This window comes from Cryptotermes secundus, unplaced genomic scaffold (genome assembly GCF_002891405.2).
Source record: "Cryptotermes secundus unplaced genomic scaffold, Csec_1.0 scaffold156, whole genome shotgun sequence".
NCBI classification, from domain to species: Eukaryota; Metazoa; Arthropoda; class Insecta; order Blattodea; family Kalotermitidae; genus Cryptotermes; species Cryptotermes secundus.
Window position 1 is genome coordinate 224040 of NW_019727089.1, and position 24815 is coordinate 248854.

General features: G+C 35.2%; 1 protein-coding gene across 11 annotated transcripts in view; it reads left to right on the top strand.

Moving 5' to 3' along the window:
- The window catches only part of LOC111864305 (titin), a gene marked incomplete at its 5' end in the record, with an annotated part of 253509 nt that overhangs the window by 219106 nt on the left and 9588 nt on the right, over nt 1-24815 (top strand). For 10 of the 11 annotated variants that reach the window (XM_023851449.2, XM_023851450.2, XM_033751373.1 and 7 more), the window contains 8 exon segments: nt 2272-2435; nt 2792-3076; nt 4963-5013; nt 11127-11281; nt 13786-13933; nt 15193-15347; nt 18763-18913; nt 24155-24259. In XM_023851449.2, the coding sequence (XP_023707217.2) occupies nt 2272-2435; nt 2792-3076; nt 4963-5013; nt 11127-11281; nt 13786-13933; nt 15193-15347; nt 18763-18913; nt 24155-24259 (1214 nt within the window). 11 annotated transcript variants of the gene reach the window in all.

The window sequence follows — 24815 nt, forward strand, 5'->3', positions numbered from 1 at the left end:
AAAAAAAATGCTTAAGACTGATCAAAAGAGTCAATAACAGGGTATCGTGTAGAGAATTTTTTGGTGAATTTAAAATTTTAACCTTAACTTCATTGTATATCTTTGAGACGTTGTGTTTTTTAAGGAAAAATAGGATATATAACATCTCGTATTCAGATGTGCACGGTTATAACACAGTACATAAGCAGAATTTGTATGTCCAACCATGTAACACCTCACGTTGTAAAAGGAGTGTGATTAACATGGGAATAAGATTGTATAATAACTTGCCCTCTCAAATAAGAAGTATTCAAGAGTTCAAGGTTTTTAAGCGTCAATTAAAGGATTACTTGTTGTGCAAAGCTTTTTATTCCCTTCAAGAATATTTTTACAAGAATTAGCGCAATAATAGAATAAAGATACTTGGGTAATTTATTTTAGCTATTGCATGTAATTTATAGTTTAGCTTTTGTTGCCTAATTATACTCATCCACTGTTTTATCATATTTAAAGGACTTATTATGTTATTTTTCTATGGTTTTTTATACTATTAGTCATTTGATGTGATGTTTTTAATCTTATATATTTTTTTTTATAAAAAACTGACTTGTCCAATTGTACATAATGTAACAGTTATGGATGTTAAATAAATCAATCAATCAATCGATTTAGATGATTTTGAAAAGTGAAGGATCTGGATCTGTGTTGCCTGAGAGGATCACGGTATCATCCGCAAATGTGCCCATTGTTGTGTTTGCATTGACTGGTAGGTCTGCTGTATACAGTAAATAAAGTAGCAGGTCTAAGACACTGCCTTGTGGTACACCTGATTTTATTGCAAATATGCTATCATTGATTCTTGTTCTGAACTCTCTGCCATTTATATAGGATTTTAGTAAGTGGAAATAAGTGATGGGCAGATATTTTTTGATTTTGTACAGTAGTCCTGGATACCATATCTTATCAAAGGCTTGACTTGCATCAAGGAAGACTGATGTGCAGTATTCTTTATTTTCTATTGCTTGGTGTATTTTATGTGTTATTCTGTGTATCTGCTGTACAGTGGAGTGGTTTTCTCTAAAACCAAATTGATGTGATGGTATCCATTCTTCTGTATTTGGGTCAGACCTTATTCTTTTTGAGAGAAGCCTCTTGAGGAGCTTAGATATGATGGGTAATAAACTTATGGGAAGATAGGATGACACACTATTAGGATTTTTGCCTGGTTTGAGGATCAGGATTATTTCTGCTATTTTTAGCTGATTTGGCCAGTATTTATGTTTGAGAATAGCATTAAATATATATGTGAGAAGTACTAATCATTTTATTGTCATTTCTTTTAACATTATTGGAGTCACTTCGTCAATGCCAGGTGCTTTTCTTGAATTTAGGAGTGCTATTTCATTTTGCACTTCTTTAACTGTAGAAAATTTTATTTCTGGTATAATGCTGATATTTTCAGATATACATCTTTCTATTTCTTTATCAGTCTGGTCAGCATTATCTTATTTATTGTACATTTGTACTATGAGTACTCCTGAATCATATATCCCCAGAGATATATAATCTTCATACAGCTTCACAACTTCTCAAGCAACGTAGTTCAAAGTCACTGATTTATAAAATTCTAAGACTGCCTACTTTGACAACTATAGTCCGTAAAATTCATAATGTATTTTGGTCCAGTCCAATATGTATTTACCATTCTAACATGTGTGATGTGTGGAGTAAAGATTGAAAAATAGTAAAGAATTAAGATGCAAAAGAATTGTGACGGTATATATAGTACTTTATCTTCATTTTGTAAATTTAATTTATTCAAAAGGCTTATATCCTACTGTTTAATGTTCTAGTTCCATGCTTATGTCATATATACTGTGGACACGTCCATATTACAGTATGACACTGTAACCTTTTACAGTTGACTTGCTCTTAACTCCACTACTACTGCTGCTCCAACTGCTGCTGCTACTACTACTACCTACTACTACTACTACTACTATACTACTACTGCTACCATGACCACCACTACTGCTGCTACTACTGTTATTATGACCACCACCACTGCTACTATGTAACAGACAGTAATCACAAATGATTTTCTTGAAGAATTTACATTTCATCAGGGTTGTATTTTGTATCATTACTTACAAACAAAATTAATTTTACAGTGCAGTAAAGAAAAAAATATAACTGAAAATAATTAGTAATTAAGAAACTATTTGCAATCTTTCTGTAGACCTAGTAGTCTCCATTTCATCCTTTACTGTATGAAGTTTAACATTGTTTCAGGCTTAAAGACGGCAAAGCATTCAAGAGCAAGAGCATGACATATGAGCATCGTGTAGCTAAGTATGTCATCATTGACACCACTGAAAAATCAGCAGGCACGTATTCCTGTCAAGCAAGAAACGATGCTGGTACAGCTGAAACGTCATGCCAATTGAATATTCAAGGTACATACATGACTAACTTCAAAAGAAAAAGACTTATCTTCATTTCCTGTGCATAACCCAGTTTTAGTTTATTCTTCTGATTTTTAATATTTTACAGAGCATTGAAATAGCCCATTATGAACCTTCTTGACTTATGGTAACTATTGCATCATTAATTTCTCTTGACAAATGGCAAATTCTCCTGGATTGGTAGTTACAGTCCACCAAATGGCAAAAAGAAGTTATTCATCTCTGTTTAATACGTTGACAGTGCTCTATTCAAACATCTGATTGACTACCCTAGATTGAATTCTTAATTCTTATGTAAGCCCATATTATGACACTGATGTATCATCACTCTTCTTTATTCTCTCCAGAACTTCCTAAACTTGAGGTAGATGATAGTGTAGTATCACAAAAGCTGCGTGTAACAAGCCAGTGGAAGATTAATGTGAAGTATTCAGGATATCCTAAGCCTGAAGTGTTCTGGAAAAAGAATGGCAATGACTTACCATCCACAAAGCATTGTGACATCTACACAGAAGAAAATTTAACAACTATTGCCATCTATTCTCTGACTAGGGAAGACTCAGGGACTTACACTGTCACTGCAAAGAATGAAGCAGGTTCCGTCAGTGTGGATCTCAGCCTGCGTGTTATAGGTACGTACATTACCTAATACAATTAAGTACCTGATATGAACAGAATGTAATTCAGAGTGCAGTATTAAAAGTAGCTGATAAGAAATACACTAAATATTACATATAAGGAAAGATTATGCAGACAAATTTTCAACTGTAGTATATGACACTATTCTGTATATTTTGTATTAATTTTTATTTTATGTCAATTACCATACATGCTATTTTAATATAATTATAACTTAATATATTGATTATATTTGATCAGTTCAGTTGTAACATAATGTTATCAAAATAATTGCCTTTATTAATTAGATTATGGTAAAATGCAAATTAACATGGTATGGGCCAACAGAAACTATACCTTTGTTTTAATTTGTCTGTTGGAACATATTTTCTTTCCTTCCACTTTTTAGTATAAGTATGTTTTATGGGTATGCAGTATAAGAACAAATTGATTACAGTGGAAATGTACATTATAATATGTTCTTATTACAGTCAGAAAGAGGTTTATGCAGTGGCCGCATCATAGCTCAAGCGGTTAGTCGCTGGCCTCCCACCGCGGCGGCCCGGGTTCGATCCCGGGTCTGGTCAAGTGGGATTGGTGGTGGACAAAGTGGCGCTGGGGCAGGTTTTCTCTGAGTACTTCGGTTTCCCCTGCCAATCTTCATTCCATCAATTGCTCCACAATCACCCTCACCTATCATCTGGGGCTGGTGCAATAGGCCAGAAGTGGCTGCAGTACAAGGGACTTAACCCACCCCACTAGCAATAAAAAAAGAAAGAAAGAAAGAAAGAAAGAAAAAAAAGAGACTTATGTGTACACAGATAATAGAAAACTAACATAACTAATTCCAAGCTATCATTCATCTTACCGTTCCTCTGTCAGGTTTAAGCAAGTTTTTTAGAAATATTGCATCAAGAGTAGTAAAATGTTACCGTTAGATGCAAAAGAGAAAACAACCGAAATTATCATTTAAATTTTGTATTGTTTTATTACATCTTAATATAGTTGCAAGCACTCATAGGGAATGCATATTTTCTCTGTTTCACTTTATTAAATTGATGGGGCAATAAATAGCATGCATAAAAGAGAATAACTTTTTATACACAGTGGTAAACTTTCCATTAAAGTAATTCAGGTAGGGTGAAACAATATTCTTAATATTGGTGGGAGAAGGTGAGTGGTCAGTTTCATGCTGTGGCCGCTTTATGACCTGGGAAAGTGTAGGTGGTATTCATTAGACCAGGGGCTGGGTGGGCTTCAGATCTGATCTAGATATGATGATTGAAGAGAAAAATCCTGCCTCTCCCAGGAATCAAACTCCAGTCATCCAACCCATAGACACACACACACACACACACACACACTGACTGACTAAGCTATCCCAGGTCATTGATGACCTGGTACATATTCGAACTAATGGGCCTGATTAGACTGATTGAATGACTGCAGAATATTAAATTCATTAATGCAGTCAGGCTTGACAGTATAGCTCTTTTACTATATAAAATAAAAAGACAGTGTCACAAGCAATAGATTCAGTTATTTACTACAAATTTGAATACTAGTTCTGTTCACTTTAATATTTTAATTACACGTTAAACATTCCTGTGAGAACCTATAAACCAAAACTTATAATGCTGGTAATTGAAGCCCATAGTCTGCATAATCTGTTTTCCTATATATGTTACAAAATATTAAAATGTATTCTAATATAGTATCATCTATAAGTCTGCACTTATTCACTTAAATGTTCACCTAAAATATATTGTTATGTAATACTCTGTCATATAAATCATAAGGAACTAACAGTTTTAAAATTCTCGATGAAAGTAACCTAAAACTAATATAAAATCATTGGAGGTAAATTAATAAGAAAATCTTCAATAAACTCTCTCTCTAGATGATACTGGTCGCAGAAGTAAAACGGTGTCTCCAACTAAGGAACTGATCGGTAAATACTTGTCTCCTGTGGTTTGGGGTGTATGACTTATATATATCTAAAACATGTACCACACACAACTCAATAGAGACTGAGTTCTTTTTTCCTATTCCCCAGTCTGCATGAAACTCATAACTGAAGGAACTGTCCTGAGACAACATATGGAATTACTTCATTGATGAAGCAGCAAATTGAATTTCAAGACTCGTTTTATTTTGTAATTCTCCACAGTTTTCTGAACAAATAATTTTATAGAATCCCTTGCATTACAGTCATTAGAAAAAATCATCTACTTGCATCAAACTTGCATTAATGGCTGGTTATTATGTAGACTAAAGCCATGATAATTTGTCATATATAACAGTGAAAAACAGCCCATGTTAAGTGAAATAGTCCTCAGTTATAACATAGTAACAGACACTCCGGATTCACCACTCAAAGTTGAGACACGATAAACCAGAATGTCAACTCCTTTCAAGAAGATCTGGAACTATCTTCTTGCATTTTCGTTTATCTGAAGTCACCAAGTACTTTCATAATTGCAAGTCTTACCTTCTCTTTCTTTCCCTATTGCACCATAAAGAATGTCAAGTTTACTGCAAAGCAATACATTCAGTCTTATGATTGTATTTAATTTTCCCTGCTTTCAGTAGTTATATTTATTAATTCAGCACCCTAACCATTATAGCTGCTAAAAGTTTTTTAAATTTTACAGTATTATAGTCTGTCAGAACAACTGTCTGCGGTGTCATGGTAGAAACAGACTGGAATCTTGTTGGCATTCTTTTCTTTACCATGGATAAAAAGAAGCGGAAAGAAAAAACAAAGACAGTAATGCAGGGAGAAATTTTGTATATAATATATATTAATAGTACCCTAAAACAAACTTTAGATTGAATAATGTGAGCTGCTGGAGATATTGAGGAGTTCACTTGATGTGAGAAGTGCTGATAGGCTGAGAACATGCTTGGATTGACATTTAAAGACTTTGTTGATATAATCTAGTGCAATAGTATATTTATAAGTAAACCAATAAGACTCCTGATGATTACTCTCTTCTTGGATATGATGCCATGTAATTTGATAACATCCCAGGATATAGCAATCTTCAGAGTCACAACCTTGAAGGCCTTATATCTCACAGTAAGATTCATATTCTTTGTAGTTTTTCAGAACAAAGAGCTTGACAATTCATAACATGGTCTTTTTTTCTCTATCTCTCCTTTTGCTCCCACTTTGGAGCATAGGACTGATTTCTCAGTTTCCTGATCAATTTTACAGATGGTAGGACTCCTTTGATGGGTGATCAGCTCATCGCAAGGCAACAAGGTCTTTAGCTTAACAATACATTACTGATGAAGCTTCTCGTTTTCTCCCCTTCATTCACTGCACTTGCATAAAAAATGGCAAAGATATTACGCTCAATAATAAACTCTGGGACAGTTCTTTCAATATAAATGCACCAATGTGGCACTATAACACTCAAATCATTGTCATTAAAATTGTTCTGAAACACTTTTATATCCTTTCTGCACTCTTGCATGTAACAGTTACTACTGCATATATTGTCATGTTGCACAAATTACAAACTTTTAACTCATCTGTGTTTTCTGGAGTCCTATGACTTATAATTATCTTCTGTTAGTATACCCTTCATTCTTTGTATTTTCTTATGAGAGTAATGATTTGTACTGAAGTATGTGTGTACAAGTGTTTCATATGCACATTATCTTTTAGTCATACAGCCTATTAAAATAAATTAGTTGCAATGGTATTTTAGTTCATTTTACATTGATTTTATAAGTGTTCCATAATTCACATTCCTAAATTTAATATACACATTTTCACATACTCAAGTAACGGCAGACATGTTTTGAATTGGGAACTGGACTGGGTTTATTGGACACTTACAGTTTGTGACTGCACTTTACAGATCACCATCACACACAAACTGTTGTTCCCAGTCTCATTACTTGGTAGTGGTTTCCAGTGGTGGACATTCTTCTACTTTCTGGCTCACATCCTTGCAGGGTAGTGACCACTTCACTCCAACCTCATACTCTGACTGCTGGCTTCAGCTGCTAGCTCCCAGGCTGGGCTTACTTCCAACTAGGGCCACATAGAATGTTTCCTTGTTTCCCAGACATGGCTCCTCTCGCCTGCTTCATCCTCTGATGTTCTTGCTGGGTTCACTATGACCACATCCCTTGAGCAATGCAGGAACGGCACAGCGGATCTACCATCCATGGAAGACGGCCAAATTCTTCTGGGACTCACCATCACCCTGTGTCCATTTTTTTTTTACTGTCCATGCCGCCTTACAGCCAGACAACTGTCCCTGGATCGGTCCTCAGGTGTCCTGATCATCTTCTCATGCATCACTCCATTGGAGTCCTCAGGGTGCGCCAGACAGGCCTTCGCCCCTTCTCAGCAGGCCTTCATCTCTTCTAGCTAGGCATCCATCTTAGCTATTGTCCAGCCTTGGCTGGCTATTATATCAGCCATAATGGCTAGCAGACGATCTATCATTGTTTCTGTAATTTCTTCCATTTTTGTAGGCTGGTGATACAACTAACCACTGCAGTCTTCAGTCCAATTGTTCCACTTCTGACACTAGTTGTCACGCTTTCTAGTGATGATGGACAGGTTTTGGATAGATAACTGGATTTATTCAATACTTTTACAGTTCATGACTACACTTCAAAAATCATTATCACAGAAAGTGTTCTCAGTCACGTTGCTCAATAGCGGCTTCCAACAACAGGCATTTCTCTGCTTCCAAGCTCACGTCCTTGCAGTGTGATGACCATCTCAATCTGCTGGCTTCAGCCAGTACTTCCTTGAGCTGCTAGCTCCCAGGTTTGACTGACTTGCAACTGCCAACCTCTGACTTCAGTTGTCAATTTTCCACTAGCTTCAAAGCCATGCCACTATTATCTCATAATGGCACCTGGCCCTCACAATATAGCCTCAGAATGGATCTTGTAGAAAACACCACTTCTGACAGTTCCTCCATTGTTACATGTATATGTTGCTTAGTGATGACTCTGGTATTATTTCTTGCCTACACAACGGTTGCCTATCAACGACTGTATCTTATGGCTCCACAGTTCCTCTTTGAGCAAATACACCACAATATTAAACTAGCTGACTTCACAGTTTATGTTGCCATATGTAATATATAGATATTTTCAACTTATAAAAAAATAAAAATTTGTTTAAAATCATTATAGTTCTTGGGTGTGTTTGCTGTAAAAATGCTGGTTGTCTGGAATGTAAGATAACATGTCTTTCAAAGCATGACTTGACAAATCCTAGATATCGGCTTGCCATGGTGAGGGTACATTACATAATGACACCTACTGTTTTCTGTATCTGTTGTAAATATGGCAGTTCAGCTCCAGTTCCTCCTGGTGATTCCAAGCTCAAAATGTCAGTGCATGTTGTAGACACCTGAAAAGTGGACAATTGCTCATGCATCTTAGCTAGGTAGCTTGCAAATCTCCATAAAAGCAGATAAATGTTCTAAACAAAGAAAGGTCTGCATTTTAATGCAAATTTTCAGGAATGGGTAGAGCTACAGAGAGCAAACACAGGCATGGGTCCTACATTATAGATTACTGTGAGGTTACTCATATTGCATCTTAAAAACTTCATTGCTCTGTGCTTGCAATTTTGCCAGCCCTCTAGCATGTCTCTCAAGTCTTTACATATATCCCCAATCTGACTCAAGTCAGTGAAGGCCATGAATTTGCTAAGTTCCATCATTTCCTTATTGCTGCATCTGGTATGGGGTATCTAGTCAGCCTTTCATTTTCGTTGGTGGAGGTATGCAAGAAGAATATTTGCTACTGAAATAATTTCAATTGTCCTTTGGTAATTTCTGTCTGTATTTGTTTTGACCCATCATGAAAATTATCTCAACCAAAATCCTTTATAACATTTATATGTGATGTATGGTTTCTTTATGTCTGTCCATTGAAACTGTTTGTTATACCTGATTAGCTTTTGTGGTGGTTTGGCACAGAGAGTGATAGCAAGTAGGCCTACATAATGAGTCAGATGACAAGAGGTCATGGATTTATATCTCTTCTCCTGAAGAATTTAGGGAAACAAATATTAATGTGTTTTCCTGGCCAGATTTAATGAAAAACGAAATTCTTTATGACAAAAGGCAAAAAAGAAATGAATTGCATAATTGCTACAATTCCAGTATCTTTGTACACCAGTATTTCCAACCCCATATGTAAAATAAAGGAAAACATATGATACTGTAGATATGTTCCAAAAGTACATGGAATTTGTATGTTTTGAGAAGATAACTTTATTCAGATCACTCTTTTGTTATATGCTCAGGTAAATACACTCTTAGCCGCAGGGCAATGTGTTATATTACTGCAACAAACCATTCCAGTTATTCAACTGCATGAGTATGAAATTATTACTGTACAATACTGCAATACTTCTATTGAATAACCAACATAGCAAGTTATTATATCTGTTATTATGCGTTCTTGAATAGATATTCCCATATACAAATAACTGCACAGTCTGAACTATTGCTCTATCAGATATCATAAGCCATTAAAGTTAATTTCATTTAAAGTATTTCTGTTGGCACTAAACTTTGCCGACAAGTGACATCACTCGGTCGGTATAATTTGCTTGTGGACTAAAATCACGGAGTTTGTTTTTTATTTCTTAACTTTTGTTACATAGCCCATTTTCAGTACTAACATAGAGGAATACATTATTCCTCAGCTTTTGCTTGGATTCGTCATTATGCCAAGTGCATGCCTTTTATTAAATCAATGGAATTATTTGTGTATAATTTCAAAAACTGACACCTAAATTCAGACATGTCAACTGTAAGTCTGATACAGCTATTGCAAAACATTCTGAACCTTCAGTCAAAATGGAGGATGCTCAGTCTTCCATGTTTCTATATATACAAGGAGACTTAGTATTTTGCTTTCACTATTAATTATGTGGTGGTTAAGTGAGAGATCAAATTAATAATAAAGAGTTCAATTTAACAACCAATGCCTTTAACATTAGTAACTGAGAAACACAAATGCTCCTTGATTGTTAATGAAGGAGGATTAATTGCAGTCCTTAAACGTTTGCTAAGGACAGCAGAGGTAGAAGTGGCCCTCTTCAGTTGAATAGTGCTGCATTGCCTTGTTAAGACCAATTTTCTGTTGGTCTATAAAGTGTTAACAATTTTCTCAGATGAATATCAGCCTGCTACATATTATTCTTGATTCTAATTTCTTTGATGAAAATGGTTTGTTATGCTAATGGTGTTGGTAAAACTAACATGTCTGCTTTAATATTAGAGTGTTATGATATGTGTTGCTGCTGAGAAGCAAACAAACTGAAATGTTGGTACTAATAAATTCACAAGATTAGTTTATGTCTGTCTGCAATCTATAAAGATTTTTCATATACTATATATTTAATGAAAACTTAGTGACTGTAATATTGGTTACTTCTTCACCATTATCTCAAAACAAATACAAGTTGAGAGCTAGAAGTAATGCATGAATGGACTGCAGTACCCTGCATTTTAAAATGCTGGACAGTTTTTTAAAATGTTATATTTCAGCATCCTATTGCACTGTATAGATCTGACTTAGAAGTTTTTGTGCCATCTAAGTATAACGTCACTCACTATTCTTTCTTTGTGTTCCTTTATTCGAAGAAAACCACATTACACTGAGCAGCAGATTCCTTAATCATAACAACCTGTACATTTGAGGATGGACAGTTAGACCGAAACATGTAGTGTCTCATAAAGAAATACAAAGAAAGAATAGTGAATGAGGTTGCACTTAGATGGCACAAAAACTCTAAAGTCAATTTTTTTTTTAACTAAGGACATGCCCCATTATTCAAGTAAAATTATGATGGAGGAAATATTTCTGATCACACAAAACTAAGTCTTAAATACACACACACACACAAATAAAAGTTGTAATTTTAGTTTTCATTGTTTGTTTCAGTTGTTGAAGGCAGAAATATAGGTACAGCATACCCCTAACATAAGGGTGAATTGTATGTATAATACTTCATGACATACCATTTTTAGGTTTTAATCAAGTAAAATAATTTTGAACTTTCAGATAAACCCAGTAAACCTGAAGGTCCAATAGTTGTGAAGGACATACGTAAAGAGTCAGTAACCATTGAATGGAAACCTCCTGCTGATGATGGTGGCCTTGAGCTGTCAAAGTATTCTGTTGAAAAATGTGATGTTGAAAAGATGGTGTGGATGAAGGTAGATATAATTTTACAAATACTGTGTATGTTTTCTCCAGTATAGCAATACTTCACACTCTCACTGCCATATGAAGTTTCCTGTCATTATTTATGATAGTACCTTCAGAACTTCATGGTCTTTTTATCATATTCCAGTTTTTCTGCATTGTATGCCACATTATACTTATTTATTATACCTCATGCTGATTCAGATACAAGGTGGATGATTTTAAAAATACTTCCTCTTAGCAAATATTGTCATGATTATGTCAGTGTTATATACAGTTATCATCTGATTGTACAGTGGGGTGAGTATTCTGAGCCAAAAAATAAATTCAAAGTATCTGACTGTGGAACACTGGAGGAAGCAAGCACAGCCCATTTTAATTTTTGATCTAGCAATATTATATATTCTTTGAAAGAAAGAGAGGAGTCTGTAAGATAACCATGTAAATGTGAGATGTTACTATCCCCCCCCCCAAGAAAAAGCTCTCTGTTTTGATTAAATTCTGTTGCTTTACAGAGCATAAATTTAAAAAAAAATACTGCACAGGCTAATGATTCTAGAAAGAAACAATGTGTCATCCTAGAATTTTTACTTTCTTGACCCATGTAGACACATATAACATACTCCCAGTCTTGGTGTCATCAGTGTAATTTTAATGCACTAGATCAGCCCTGTCCAACGCAGCGCCCACGGGCGCCATGGCATATTTTTCTGGCGCCCTCCATAACCAAATATAATTGAGCCGATTTTTAATATTAATTCAAATTGTAAAACAAGAGACATTTTTGAATGTCTGAGTACTGTTAAATATTTTCGAAAAATTTTATTATTATTATTATTATTATTATTATTAGTAGTAGTAGTAGTAGTAGTAGTAGTAGTAGTAGTAGTAGTAGTAGTAGTGTGTGGTGGCGCCCGCACCTCCATAGGCATAAGTGAATTGTGCCCGAGTACGTAAGAACGTTGGATCAACATTTGATCAGATATTCTGCATTTGCAAAATACTGGAGAAAGTAAATGAGTGAATGACACAATACATCAGTAATGCATAGTCTTAAAGAAAGCCTATGACTTAGTTAAGACTGAAGTATTGTATAAAACTTTCGTTGAATTTCATGTTTCCCACGAAATTAGTTGGGCTGATTAGAGATAGTTTAAGTGAAACCTATAGTAAAGTCTGTATACGAAAATTTGTCTGCTGTATTTCCCATCCAGATTGGTCTGAAAGAAGATGCTTTATTTCCATAGTTTTTCAACTTTGATTTAGCATATACCCTTAAGAACATAAAGAAAAGTCTGGAGTGATTAAAAGTGAATGAAACACTTCAGTTTTTGACTGTGTTGATAATATTAACTAATATTAACTTACTTTTATGCTAATAAGGAAGTAGTTCTATGCTAAGAAAACTATGCTTCTGTCTCTTCACCAGAATGCAGGACAAAATAATTGAATAAAAACAAGTCCTTCGAAATATGACAAAGATCAGATCTTTGGGAACAATGGTAGAAATTAAAAAGTACATTCACAAAAATATTAAAGAGCAGATTAAACTTGGAAATGTTTTGCACCATTCAGTTCAAATATTTTTCTTCCGTCTCCTACCCAAAAAATATAAGGAATATAATATTAATATGCAGAACTATCATTTTGCCTGTTTTTATATGGGCACAAAACTTGGTCTCCTGCCCTGCATAAAAAATATATTTGTGGGTGTTCAGGAACAGGATGCTAAGGAAAATATTTGGTCATGTCACTAAATACACATATTATTAAAATTATTATATTGACAAGGATAAGATGAGTGGAGTACATAGCACAAATGGGAGATATGAACAATTCATTCACAGTTTTAGCTGGAAAAACTAAAAGGAAGAAATCACTTGGAAGACCTAGGCAGGAAGGATAATATTAAAATGAGCCTTAAAGAATATAGTGTGAGGGTGTGGATTGAATCTATTTGGTTAAGGATAGGGATCAGTGATAGGCTTCTGTGAATTCAATTACAATCCTTCAGGTTCCATAACATGCAAAGAATTTCTTGACTACCTGAGCAACCCTTGGCTTCTCAAGATGACCTCTGTTCCAAAACATTAGTGAAATGCTTCTATTTTCTTAAGTGTTATATCTTCTTGATGTTTTACTTGTTTAATTTATTGAAAGTTTCTTAATACTGTTTATAATCATAAACATAGACACTTACAAAACAAGCCTAACCAGCTTGTTTCATGGCTGTTTCAACACTACAGCGAGAATTAAAGACATCCAATCTTCTTTAATCGGAGAAGTTCGTGGAGGTAGGCCTAGGCCCACTTGGCTGTAGTGCCAAGGAAAAAAAAAATCTTCTTTACTGCAACCAGGGCAAATCTATGTATGAGAATTTCTGGGCTTTAGTGTATGTGAACCCTCTCATTCAGTTCAGTTACTACGGATTCTTTACTTAACCTTTTAAGATCAGTTTTAAACGTCACAATTCAAAGACTTGGTTGTACATCAAAATTCTATTCTGTTTCATCAGGTTGCTGATGTTGAGAAAGATGTATCTTCATACTGTGTGCAACGCTTGCGTGAAGACTCAGAATACATGTTCCGCGTGATTGCTGAGAATCCTGTCGGAATGTCTGAAGCATTGGAGAGTGAAACAGTTACAGTTCGCAGCAAGTTTGGTGAGTTCTATCATTTAGACCTCTCATAATGATCTTTGTGGAGGTCTCACAACTGCCGCTGTTTCTTTTTTGTGACAGTTTGGTGCACCTAATATTGTACAGTATGGTAACATTCAGTGTCCTAGAGAAAAGATAGGTTTAACAAGCTCACCATGATGTTTTTTCATAATTTTTATTTCCCTACAGTCAGTAATAACAACATGGTGAGTGCAAGAATTTGTGAGGCAGAAGCATCACTAATATAATTTAATCTAGTGTCTTGAAATTGTGATAACACATATTCAAAACAATATGCAGCATTTTTAAGACACTTTCTTTTGTAGAATGTAAAAGAAAAACAAAATGACACCTACATGAAATGCATATTTAGCTGTCCATTTGTTAGTGATAACTAATGAACTGTTTGGACAAGCATGTAAAATCTGGCATGGAGATAATAAAAAACACATCTACAAATGGTGCATGAATTGTTTTCTTATCAGCAATTACAAATGTAATTAGAGTATGAATCTTCAATGTTATGATGTCTGACCAATTTAATGTATGCCAAATCTTGATTCCAATAATAAGTTTTCCAAAAGATGATGATGATGATGATCATCATCATCATCATCATCAGTAGGATATGTGAAATTGCAGACATATAAAAATAACAACTTAACTAGGAAGCAGTTATATGTCCATTTGCACATGAGTCCAGCATGTCAGCCCATGGGCAACAAACAGATTATAAATTTACTTTATCCTGTGCTTTTCCTGCAGCAGATATGCATATTGGCAAACACTTGGTGCATACCAGCAAACTTGTCAAAAACAAACATTTGCCAGTGTAATGTTTCAGCCTTGACAATAAAATTGAACTTTGAATACCAACAAATACTTTTTGGAAAAACAAATTTGACTTCATCTAAATATAGCATTGACAGCAGAAACTGTGTAGTACAGGAGGTCTTGCAATCTGAGTAGGACAGTGGGCTAAATTGGAAGAAAAAAAATAAGTTTGATTTTAGCATCTGTTATTCCCTGATTATATCTGATAGGGCTTCAATATTTATTTTATCACATGTGGGATTACTGTAATTAATTAATTCTATAATATGTATATAAAACATAGAGCCCACATTAACTTTTCTTCTAAAATAACATTACTGTAGAAGAATTCTCATGTAGACAACAAGCTTACAGTATTACTGAGCAAAGAGACAATAAGATTGGATTAATATGAAAATAAATAAATTATATGTCATTTCTTTTTCCAGACAAACCATCACCACCACGTGGGCCATTTGATGTATCTGGTATGTCTGACACTTCCTTCACACTGGCCTGGCAATCCCCAGAGACTGATGGTGGATCTCCCATTCTTGATTATATTGTGGAGAGAAGGGAAGTTAACAAGAAAGCTTGGCAGAAGGTACATGATTGTTCTATTGTAACCTCTGTGTTGTAAAGAACAGTAAAAATATATTCTTACAACTTGATATGGATTGAGACAAAATTCACTGTGTATAAATATGAGATTTTGAAAAACTTTATGAAGAGAAATACATATGAAACAGATAATGTGTCCTTTATAAACTACACAATCTCGAGGGCATGGCAAACCAACATTTGCCATGACTACAGTAACCTGTAGGATGCAGAGTTTTAATGACATAATAACCTTTATTTGGTAAATAAATCAATTAACATGGTTTCTTATTTTCTTGCTGTAAGAAAACCAGTATATTTAATAACTACGAATTTTTATTCTTCTGTGGTTCTATAAACTTGAAAATTGGTTTGGGAAGAAATCAAACATAACTTATGAAAAAGCTAAATAGATTCAACTGGAATTTTGTACTTCATATTTCATAGTGTAGAATGATCAAGTCAAGGAGGATGAGGTGGGCAGGTCATGTAGCACGAATGGGGGAGATGAGGAATGCGTATAGGATATTGGTGGGAAAGCCAGAAGGAAAGAGACCACATGAAAGACCAAGGCGTAGGTGGGTGGACAATATTATAATGGATTTTAGAGAGATAGGATGGGATGGTATGGATTGGATAGATCTGGCTCAGGATAAGGACCAGTGGAGGGCTCTTGTGAACACAGTGATGAACCTTCGGGTTCCATAAAATGCTGGGGAATTCTTGAGTAGCTGCAGAATTGGCTGCTCCTCCAGAAGGGCTCAGCTCCATGAGTAAGTAAGTATATTTCATACTGTAGTATGCAGTACTTTCTGCAAAATTATTTTTATGTCCAAAACATTTTTATTCAGTGCCTGCCATAAATAATTGCAGGCAGCATATGAAATAAATTTAATCTTTGTGTTAACACTCACACCTTATGTCTGTGCATAATATCCAATAATGCAGATGCCTACAATATGAAAGTTATCATGTGCAACCTCAAAATTTTACTCTTTGATTATATTTGTAATTTTTAACATACAGGGTTTGTCCGAAAAGTAATGTCAGTGATTTTATTGTGAAGTGACTATATGTCGCAGTGTGCTCAGACCGGTTGGGATCGGTGGAGGGGGAAGTCAGCTTATGAACGCGCGGTCGCTTAGTCGTCTCCAAACTTCCTGAGAGTGATGAAAGACTTTTCCGTGAAACTCATTTTTGTCTCCCATGCAAGCCGCAATGCAGCGCTCCTTGGAACAAAGGATTGCCATCAAGTTTTGTGTGAAACTTGGCAAGTCTGCAGTGGAAACTTTTCCCATGATAAAGACGGCCTTCGGTGATGATTGTTTGTCGAAACGTCAGGTCTACCGGTGGCACAAGACCTTTTTAGAAGGCCCTGAAAAGGTCGGTGATGAAGCCCGTGCTGGATGGCCATCAACAAGCACCACCGACAAAAATGTGATGCGTATGAGAGAACTTTTGAACTTAGACCGTCGTTTGAGTGTTCGTTTAATGGCACAGACATTAAACATTCCAAAAAGTACCGTTCACGAGATTGTGATGAACAATTTGCTTATGCAAAAAGTGTGTGCAAAGCTGGTGCCCAAAGTGTTAACGGACGACCAAAAATCGCGCAGAGTTGAAACGTGCCAAGAACTTTTGGACTTGTGTGAAAGTGACCTTCACTTTTTAGACGATGTCATCACAGGTGACGAGACTTGGGTGTTTGAGTACGACCCCGAAACAAAAAAGGCAAAGTGCCGAGTGGCACACCTCGGCATCCCCTCGCCCCAAGAAGGCCAGAATGAGCACGTCAAAGGTTAAGGTCATGCTCATTGTGTTCTTTGACATCAGGGGGCTCGTCCACCATGAGTTTGTACCACGTGGTAGAACCATCAACGCCAAATTCTACGTGGAAGTGCTAAAGAGACTCAAACAAAGGGTTTATCGCATCCGGCCCGACATCGCAGACGATTGGAAACTTCACCATTACAATGCATCAGCCCACACCACCTTCCTCGTGACCCACTTCCTGACTGATTCAAAGGTGCCAACGGTTCCCAAGCCGCCCTACAGTCCTGACGTGGCTCCCCCAGACTTCTTTTTGTTTCCGCGCTTGAAAACTCCGATGAAAGGACATCATTTTGAGACAGTTGATGAAGTCAAAGAGGCTTGCACCAAGGCTCTAAAGGACATTCTGGAGGAGGCCTACAATGACTCCTTCGATGCCTGGAAATCTCACTGGAAGCGATGTATCGACGCAGAAGGAGCCTATTTTGAATTCTTTTAATGTGTTGTACCGATCTAATCAATAAATATTTTTTAATCGACTCACTGACATTACTTTTCGGACAAACCTGTATAATAAAGGAAATTTAGTACATCATTTTGGGTACATTTATGATGTATCTGTACAACAAACTTCACACACCTAGCTCATAGATTTCACATAGGTACCATGTAATTTTACATTAATTTTTAGGTACTTTACTGCATAGAATTTTTAGGTCTTTAAATTAATTGGCATTAGTGCTGTTCACATCTTGGAAGGTTGTGTGGTCACCATATAAATATTATTGATAACAGCCAATTGAAAAGTATGGATGTGGGATAGTCTACAGTGCCATGATATTCATATGAAAGGTTCATGAACATCCATCACTTGATTCAAAAGTTGTTAGTGGGAGATATATAGGTATGCAGACATCATGCAACAAGCCTCTCTTTCTTTAGAATAGAAAATGGAACAATAGTGTCCAACAATAGTTAGAGATAGCATATTTACACAAGTTGCCAAGTAACAGTGAACTGATAACTGTATGATCACATTGCAGTATGAATCATCACTCTGATTTGTTTCAGAATTCCCGGTTTATGCATCATAGCTATGAATTCTTGACAACAATTGTCAGATTTTTTTCTCTTTGCTATGTCAATATTCTACCCATACATATATCTGAAACTATATAGTTATACCGAATACAATATCTTCTGTGCATAAATAATAATTAGTGTAATCACTGAAAACTTTTAGAGTTCAAGTGGCCTTAATCAACTTCAGACTTAGTTCAGTCTCTAAGGTCCCCACTCTTTGGGTTTTAGACATAGTGTCATTGTAAAGTCTCAGTCATTGTCCGGGTTCATAAACACTGTTGATCACTGTCACAATGATTGGTTAGCATTTTTACTTTATATTCCGAGGACCCCCAAAACAAGTTATCAGCCCAGAGGCATGTTGTTTTGTTTGAGGTTTCATTGTTTTCCATAATACCCATAGAAGGGTACAGGAATAGCATGTTAGAATAGGCCACGAACACTTACTTCCACATCATTTCTACTACTTCACTTAATAAACTGACCACAATCAATCCATCAGACATCACTGTATAATGAGCCCATGCCGCCCTAATGAGATCTGTTAAAACATCATTCCATTGCAGGTGGGCGTCACAACAGCAGAAGAAACTGCCATTGAAGTGACAGGACTGAAAGCTAGCACTTCATATCATTTCCGAGTCACTGCAAGAAATGACATTGGTCAGAGTCTTCCTTATGCCCCTGAAGAGCCAATCACAGCTGGCAAAAGAATAAGTGAGTATAATTTTACTATTTTACTACATAACCCATCTGTAGAATGTTCTATTGTTTCTTTAACTTACAAGTGGAAGAAAATATTATGCTTTCATGTGTAATGTTATGTATCAGTTTTAAAATTGTTACTACAGAATTTTTTATGTTACTGACACTTTCAGTCATGCTTTGTGTGAAGATTGTTTCTAATTAACTTTGTGTCTTCATTGCTGTTTCTCCAAATTATTCTGAAGCACAGAATTATAAACACTATCACCAACTCTCTCAGAACATGCACAACACCACTATACAGACAGATGCATTGACTACGCTATAAGAATCAATACAATTCTGTGCAGTTAGCACTAAAAGCAATTATGATGGTCATCGCTACATCATCTTCTGTCATCTAGACATGACTTTTCAACTTAATTTAATTAATTTTAAATATTTGGTCTTAATACTCACAATTATTATAAGCCCCATCAGTTATATTATAATAACTTATGCTGAAAAACAATGTATGTTGAATACTTCTTTAATAATGTTTGCTTACCCCATGATGGTGGCCACTAATGGCCAAAACGTTTAAGGCAAAAAAAAAGTTATTTTCATTATTACAGTAGTTACACTTGATGTGTTTTGTTCTTTAAATCTTCTGAATGATTTGTAAGCACAATAATCATACATTGCACACTGGAGAAAGTATCTCTAGGTTCTTGTAAAGCAGGAAATGAGCCTATAGTTTGCCACACACTTACTGACACCCTTCATAATCCTTCACATATGTTTTCTTCTTCTTGTTCATCACTGCCATTATCACTGTCACTGTTACTAATCACATGGGTTCCTAGAATCAGCAGTTGTTTATAGTCACTGTCAAAATAGAAACTAAATTCACAGATATTTTCGTCATCTAAAACTCAATTAAAAATTTGTACTTGTTGAAGCTTTCAAGCTCAGCTGCAGGAAATACAGGGTTATTGATACATGAACAGAAAGTTCATTCATTTCATAACAGGTTAATGCAATTCCAGTCATGCTCAAGTTTGTCATTCCTTACTTACAAACCAGGGAAATTAGGTTTACAGCCAAACATGTGGTATATGTTAAATCATAGATAGCCATTAAATGCCAGATGTACCATCTGTGTTGAACCATGCTCATGGGCTAGTACTGCTGTAAGAAGTGACTGGCAGATAACATCCTAATTTACATTAGTTCATAAACCTTTACTGCCGTCAGCTTGGAAGTCAGAGAAGCTGTCCTACATAAACCAACAAACAGACAGCAGATCCTGGTTTATACTAATTCATAACTCATTGGTACTTACTACATTTGTAATTTTCATTTCATGCATCCTGTTTTGTTTTATATAATCTAATTTATTGTATTTTTATGTTAAGTATTTTATATAATTAATATTATGGTATCCAATTTTACTAGTACTGCAGCTCAGTGGTGTATATATGTTAGCCATGGATTTGCCTGATGATGGCTATTAATAGCCAAAACTAGGCACTGACCTTTGATATAGTTGTGTTGTGACGGTTTTAATAAAGAAGTTGTACTTACTACATTCTTAAGCCTTATACCCTGGCACAGTGTTGTAATATAAACCAACATACAAATAGCAGATCTCAATTTGCATTTACTCATAATTCATTGCTGTGGTCTTGATAACACTTCTGGAAAAATCTAGACATTGAACTAGAAGCAGAAATAATACATTAGCACCTGCCACTTCTCTTGTATGTCACATATGTATTTTAAAGTTATTTTTTCTGCTTAGTTGAGAGACAAAAATTATTTTATACCGGATTTTCATGCATGAATTGCAAGAAATGTAATGATCTATGAATTAAATATAAAGGTAATTCTTTCATGAATACATATGTTTCAAGTCCATCAGTCTAAGGATAATTCTGATCATTTTAAATGTTTTTATAAAACTAGTTGTTTTGCTGGGATTGCCATGTATTTTTTCAAAATTAATATGAAGTTCATTTTCAGAATTAAGGGATTGTCACAAATGTATACCTTGTTGTTAGACAATTTTACAAAAATGCAGTTCCACCTGTTCAGTGTGTATGTCTGTACCTCAGTATTCATGTACGATGTGCTGTTCTCTCGAACAGATTTTGTTAACATTTGTTATGATGGCCCTTATGATGTTTAGTTTGGTATACATGGGGCATTTGAGCCATAGATTACAGTTCTGATATGGAAAAATGTTACATTTTACTATTTAGTGTTCAAATACTTGTACAACAAACATTTTATTCTCTTAAATATGAAGTTCATCCAAAGATCAAGCCACCCTGAAAATGAACTTCATTAAAAGTTCTTTATATATGCAGGTGACCCAATTTTTAAGAGTGCTGCCTAACAGAATGAAATATATTTATTATTTATTCTAATTTTCGTGTGTTTGTTTATTTATTCATTCATTCATATATGTGCTTTTGCTCTAACCAGCCTGCATGAGCTATTCTGCAATGATATTCTCCCTTTCTTATTTGCTGTTGCTTCTTTAGGAACGAAGCGTTCTCAATCATCTGTAGGGAAAGCATTGCTTGCATTCCTTGGGGTTAACCCCACTGCTTTGAAAGTTGGTTCTCGTGAGTATGCAATGATGTGTATGTTGTATGTAAAAGGACTTCATTATTTATTTCCAGTTGTAATGTAATGTAGCTGCTGACTTTTGTCATCACAATGATCAGCTTGTGTTGTTTGTTTTCATTGTTCCTAGTGTCTTTGTTGCAGCTCTCTTTTCTGTTGACAAAAGCATTGGCAGCTGTTTAAGTGGCAGAGCACAGATTTATTTTATATTTCAAATGCTGATTCATGTAAGCAGGGGAGTATTAATAATAACTGAGGAATTTTTTAACTTAAGAATATGAAGAGTGTGTCATTTCAGTGGATCACCTGTCCACCGCTAAAGGTTACAGAATCAGAATAAGAAAATGAAACTGAAGCTAGTATTTGTCAGTTTTTAGGATGTTTGATGATGTATAATAATATTTAATGAGATATAATTGTGAATGGTGAGTAGGTAAAAATTTGGAAGGGCATGGTCAGAGCTTACTTAAATTATTCACCTAGAGAGGCTGAAGAAAATCATGTAAAACCTTAAGTCAGTATAACCCAGATCCAAGCTGAGATCCAAACTAAGTGTAATGTATTACCACTACATAACCTATGTGGTAGAGTTACTATCAGAAATGAATCTTTTGCTCAGTTTATAATAAGGTTTCCATGTGACTATTCTAAGGCCTTATTAAACAAAAACCTCTCTCCATTTGTAAGTACAGGATTGCTAGGGGGTTAAATTTTAGAAAGGGGTTGCACAGTGGATTGAGGATAGTTATGATGTAAGGGTCATTAAATGCCCACTCATTTACTATAATTAAATCTAGGAAAGATTTCTACAGAGTGTTCATGAATTATTTTCTCCTCCCTGTCTTGTAAGAATTACTGTACAGATTCTCATAAGTAATGATTCTTTTTAATTCCCTGTGATTTCACTGATATTCTACAAGTATGGTAAATTGTTCAGTTGTAGTGCACAAAATATGGCGCTGCATTAAATTCACTTCCAGGCCTACAGCAATCATGATTTCTGTACCACGTCAAAGACTAGTAGTTAACCAGCATACTTTGATTGCAAAATTTATTAAATTGATAAATTATGATATAATACTAAAGTCAGTGAGTTATAAAATATCTGTGCTATGCCACTGTATGATGTCTTTGCAGTTGTATAATATCTCTGACACACCATCTCTAAATGTTTGTACTCTCCTTATTTGGTATGTAATTTTCCCAACATGCAGAGAAAAATATATCCATCATCTTGTGATGTCTGTGTCATGAACAGTCGTCATATTGTAAATACTTTGTTCTTGTACTGTCCTTATTTGGTTCTGAATTCTCCTAAGAGATAGGGAAAATCCATGTCCATTGTCTTGTGACATTCATGTCATGAGCAGTCTTCTTACTGTAATGCTTTGTTCAAAGTGTTTTACATGTGTAACATCAACTAAGCATATTATAATATTTATTTATACTTTTCAATTTGTTTGACATAGCAGAAGCCATATTCTATTCTTCCCAGAAGTTTTTTTATATATCATTTTACACTTCTCAGGGACTTCTTCTCCCAGCTCTCAGACACTTCACAAATACATTTGTACATTCTTTATGTGGTACTTCATTTTCCTGTTAGAAACAACGTGTAATGTCCACCTTATCAGCAGTTTTCATGTTGTCTTGAAGTCATTGTTATTTCCCAAGTGTTGTCAGATGTACACAGATGTGACAAATGATGGAGAGGGATATATTTGAAATGATATTTTAGAGTAAATGAACTATAAAAACATAAGACAGTGTGATTCCTAGGAAAGAGGACAACAAAAATTAATATTAAAAATTAATATACTGTAAGTCACAGTAGTGACTGTTCAGATTGTGATCTCTTGGGTTATGACACTAGGAAGTCTTGTGGGTAGATGCTAACTTTACAGAAAAATATCCTGCCTCCATCTTGAAGATCAACCCTGAAGATGAAAGCAGCATGTTTCTCTGAAATTTTGTTACCCACCTATATAACTACACAATGTTACAACCCATAAGATTCGAATATGAACAATCAATGTACAGTTAGACAGGTTTTATAAGACAGTTTTAATCTTTCTCTTACATTTTATGACAAACTTTCCAGCAGAGCGAACGGCTGCATAACTCTAGAAAGAAATCTTTGATTAATATTGACCAAATATTTTTATTTTTATTCTATATTGTTTTAAATAGCAGAAGTTATTTCTATTCTGTCAAAACAAACCTGGATAATATGGTTAGATTCTTCAATTCTTGTCAATCACATGTTTTACATACGTATTGACAGGTAAATGACAAGCATGGCTTTAGCTATTGAACTCCCAGATCAGCTGATAATATTGTAATTCATTTAACCAGTTCTTTTCCCTCAGCATCACTAATTTCATATTTGAATCTCACAGATGTGAAATGTTAATGTCCAGGTGCTGCATCAACAGCAATGTTCATTGGTTTCTTGTGACAATGACTTGTGAAACTTCAAAGTGCATTCTATTGAAGCATTTGTTTCTTTGTAAAAAGATGACCAGTTAACATATGAGTAACAATTAAGTATGAGGAATTAGGGTTGTTTTCAAATTCCACTTTCTTTTGAGATTGTTACTAACCACAGTGAAACTATGATAACTATTTCCCTGTCTGTAGGTTCCCCTTCAGCTCCAACAAATTTATCGGTAGCTGATATCACAAGCAAAAGTGTAACACTCCAGTGGGGTCCTCCACTGACTACAGGAGGAACAGAGCTTACAGGTAACTTCCCTTACATCACGTAGACAAGATACAATTATTAATGGTGTGGTAATAACTGTGAAACTAGCATGAAGCAGGTAGAAAAATGTTTCTTGCTTGGCGTACTCTTCAAGCCTGAAAATGGAGATGACACATTCCTCCAAAATGTCAGTTGACTTGCAGCAGACTACATGGCATTATATCCCAGATAATAGAGCTCTTTGTTTATGAACAGTGGTCAGCTAAATTTGTCCCAGGTTTACTCCTCAAACAAGGTCAGCTGCCAGAGAATATACTGTAAAATGATAATTGTTCCATATGTCTGCATCTTTATTTTTGGTCCTCAGCTGCATCTATATTTTCTGTTCAACCATTTTAGTTGACAGTACATCAACATAACTGGTCCACAAACCTCTTTTGTTACCCTGGTTCTTGATTTATTAATTCAAAATTTACCATAAAATGGTGCTCTTCAATGACCCTGTTTCCCATTCACAAGAGACTGATCCAGTTGTGTTAATATTTCATTCTGATATTGCCATCGCAGATTTTGTCAACTTATTAATACATCCTCAAT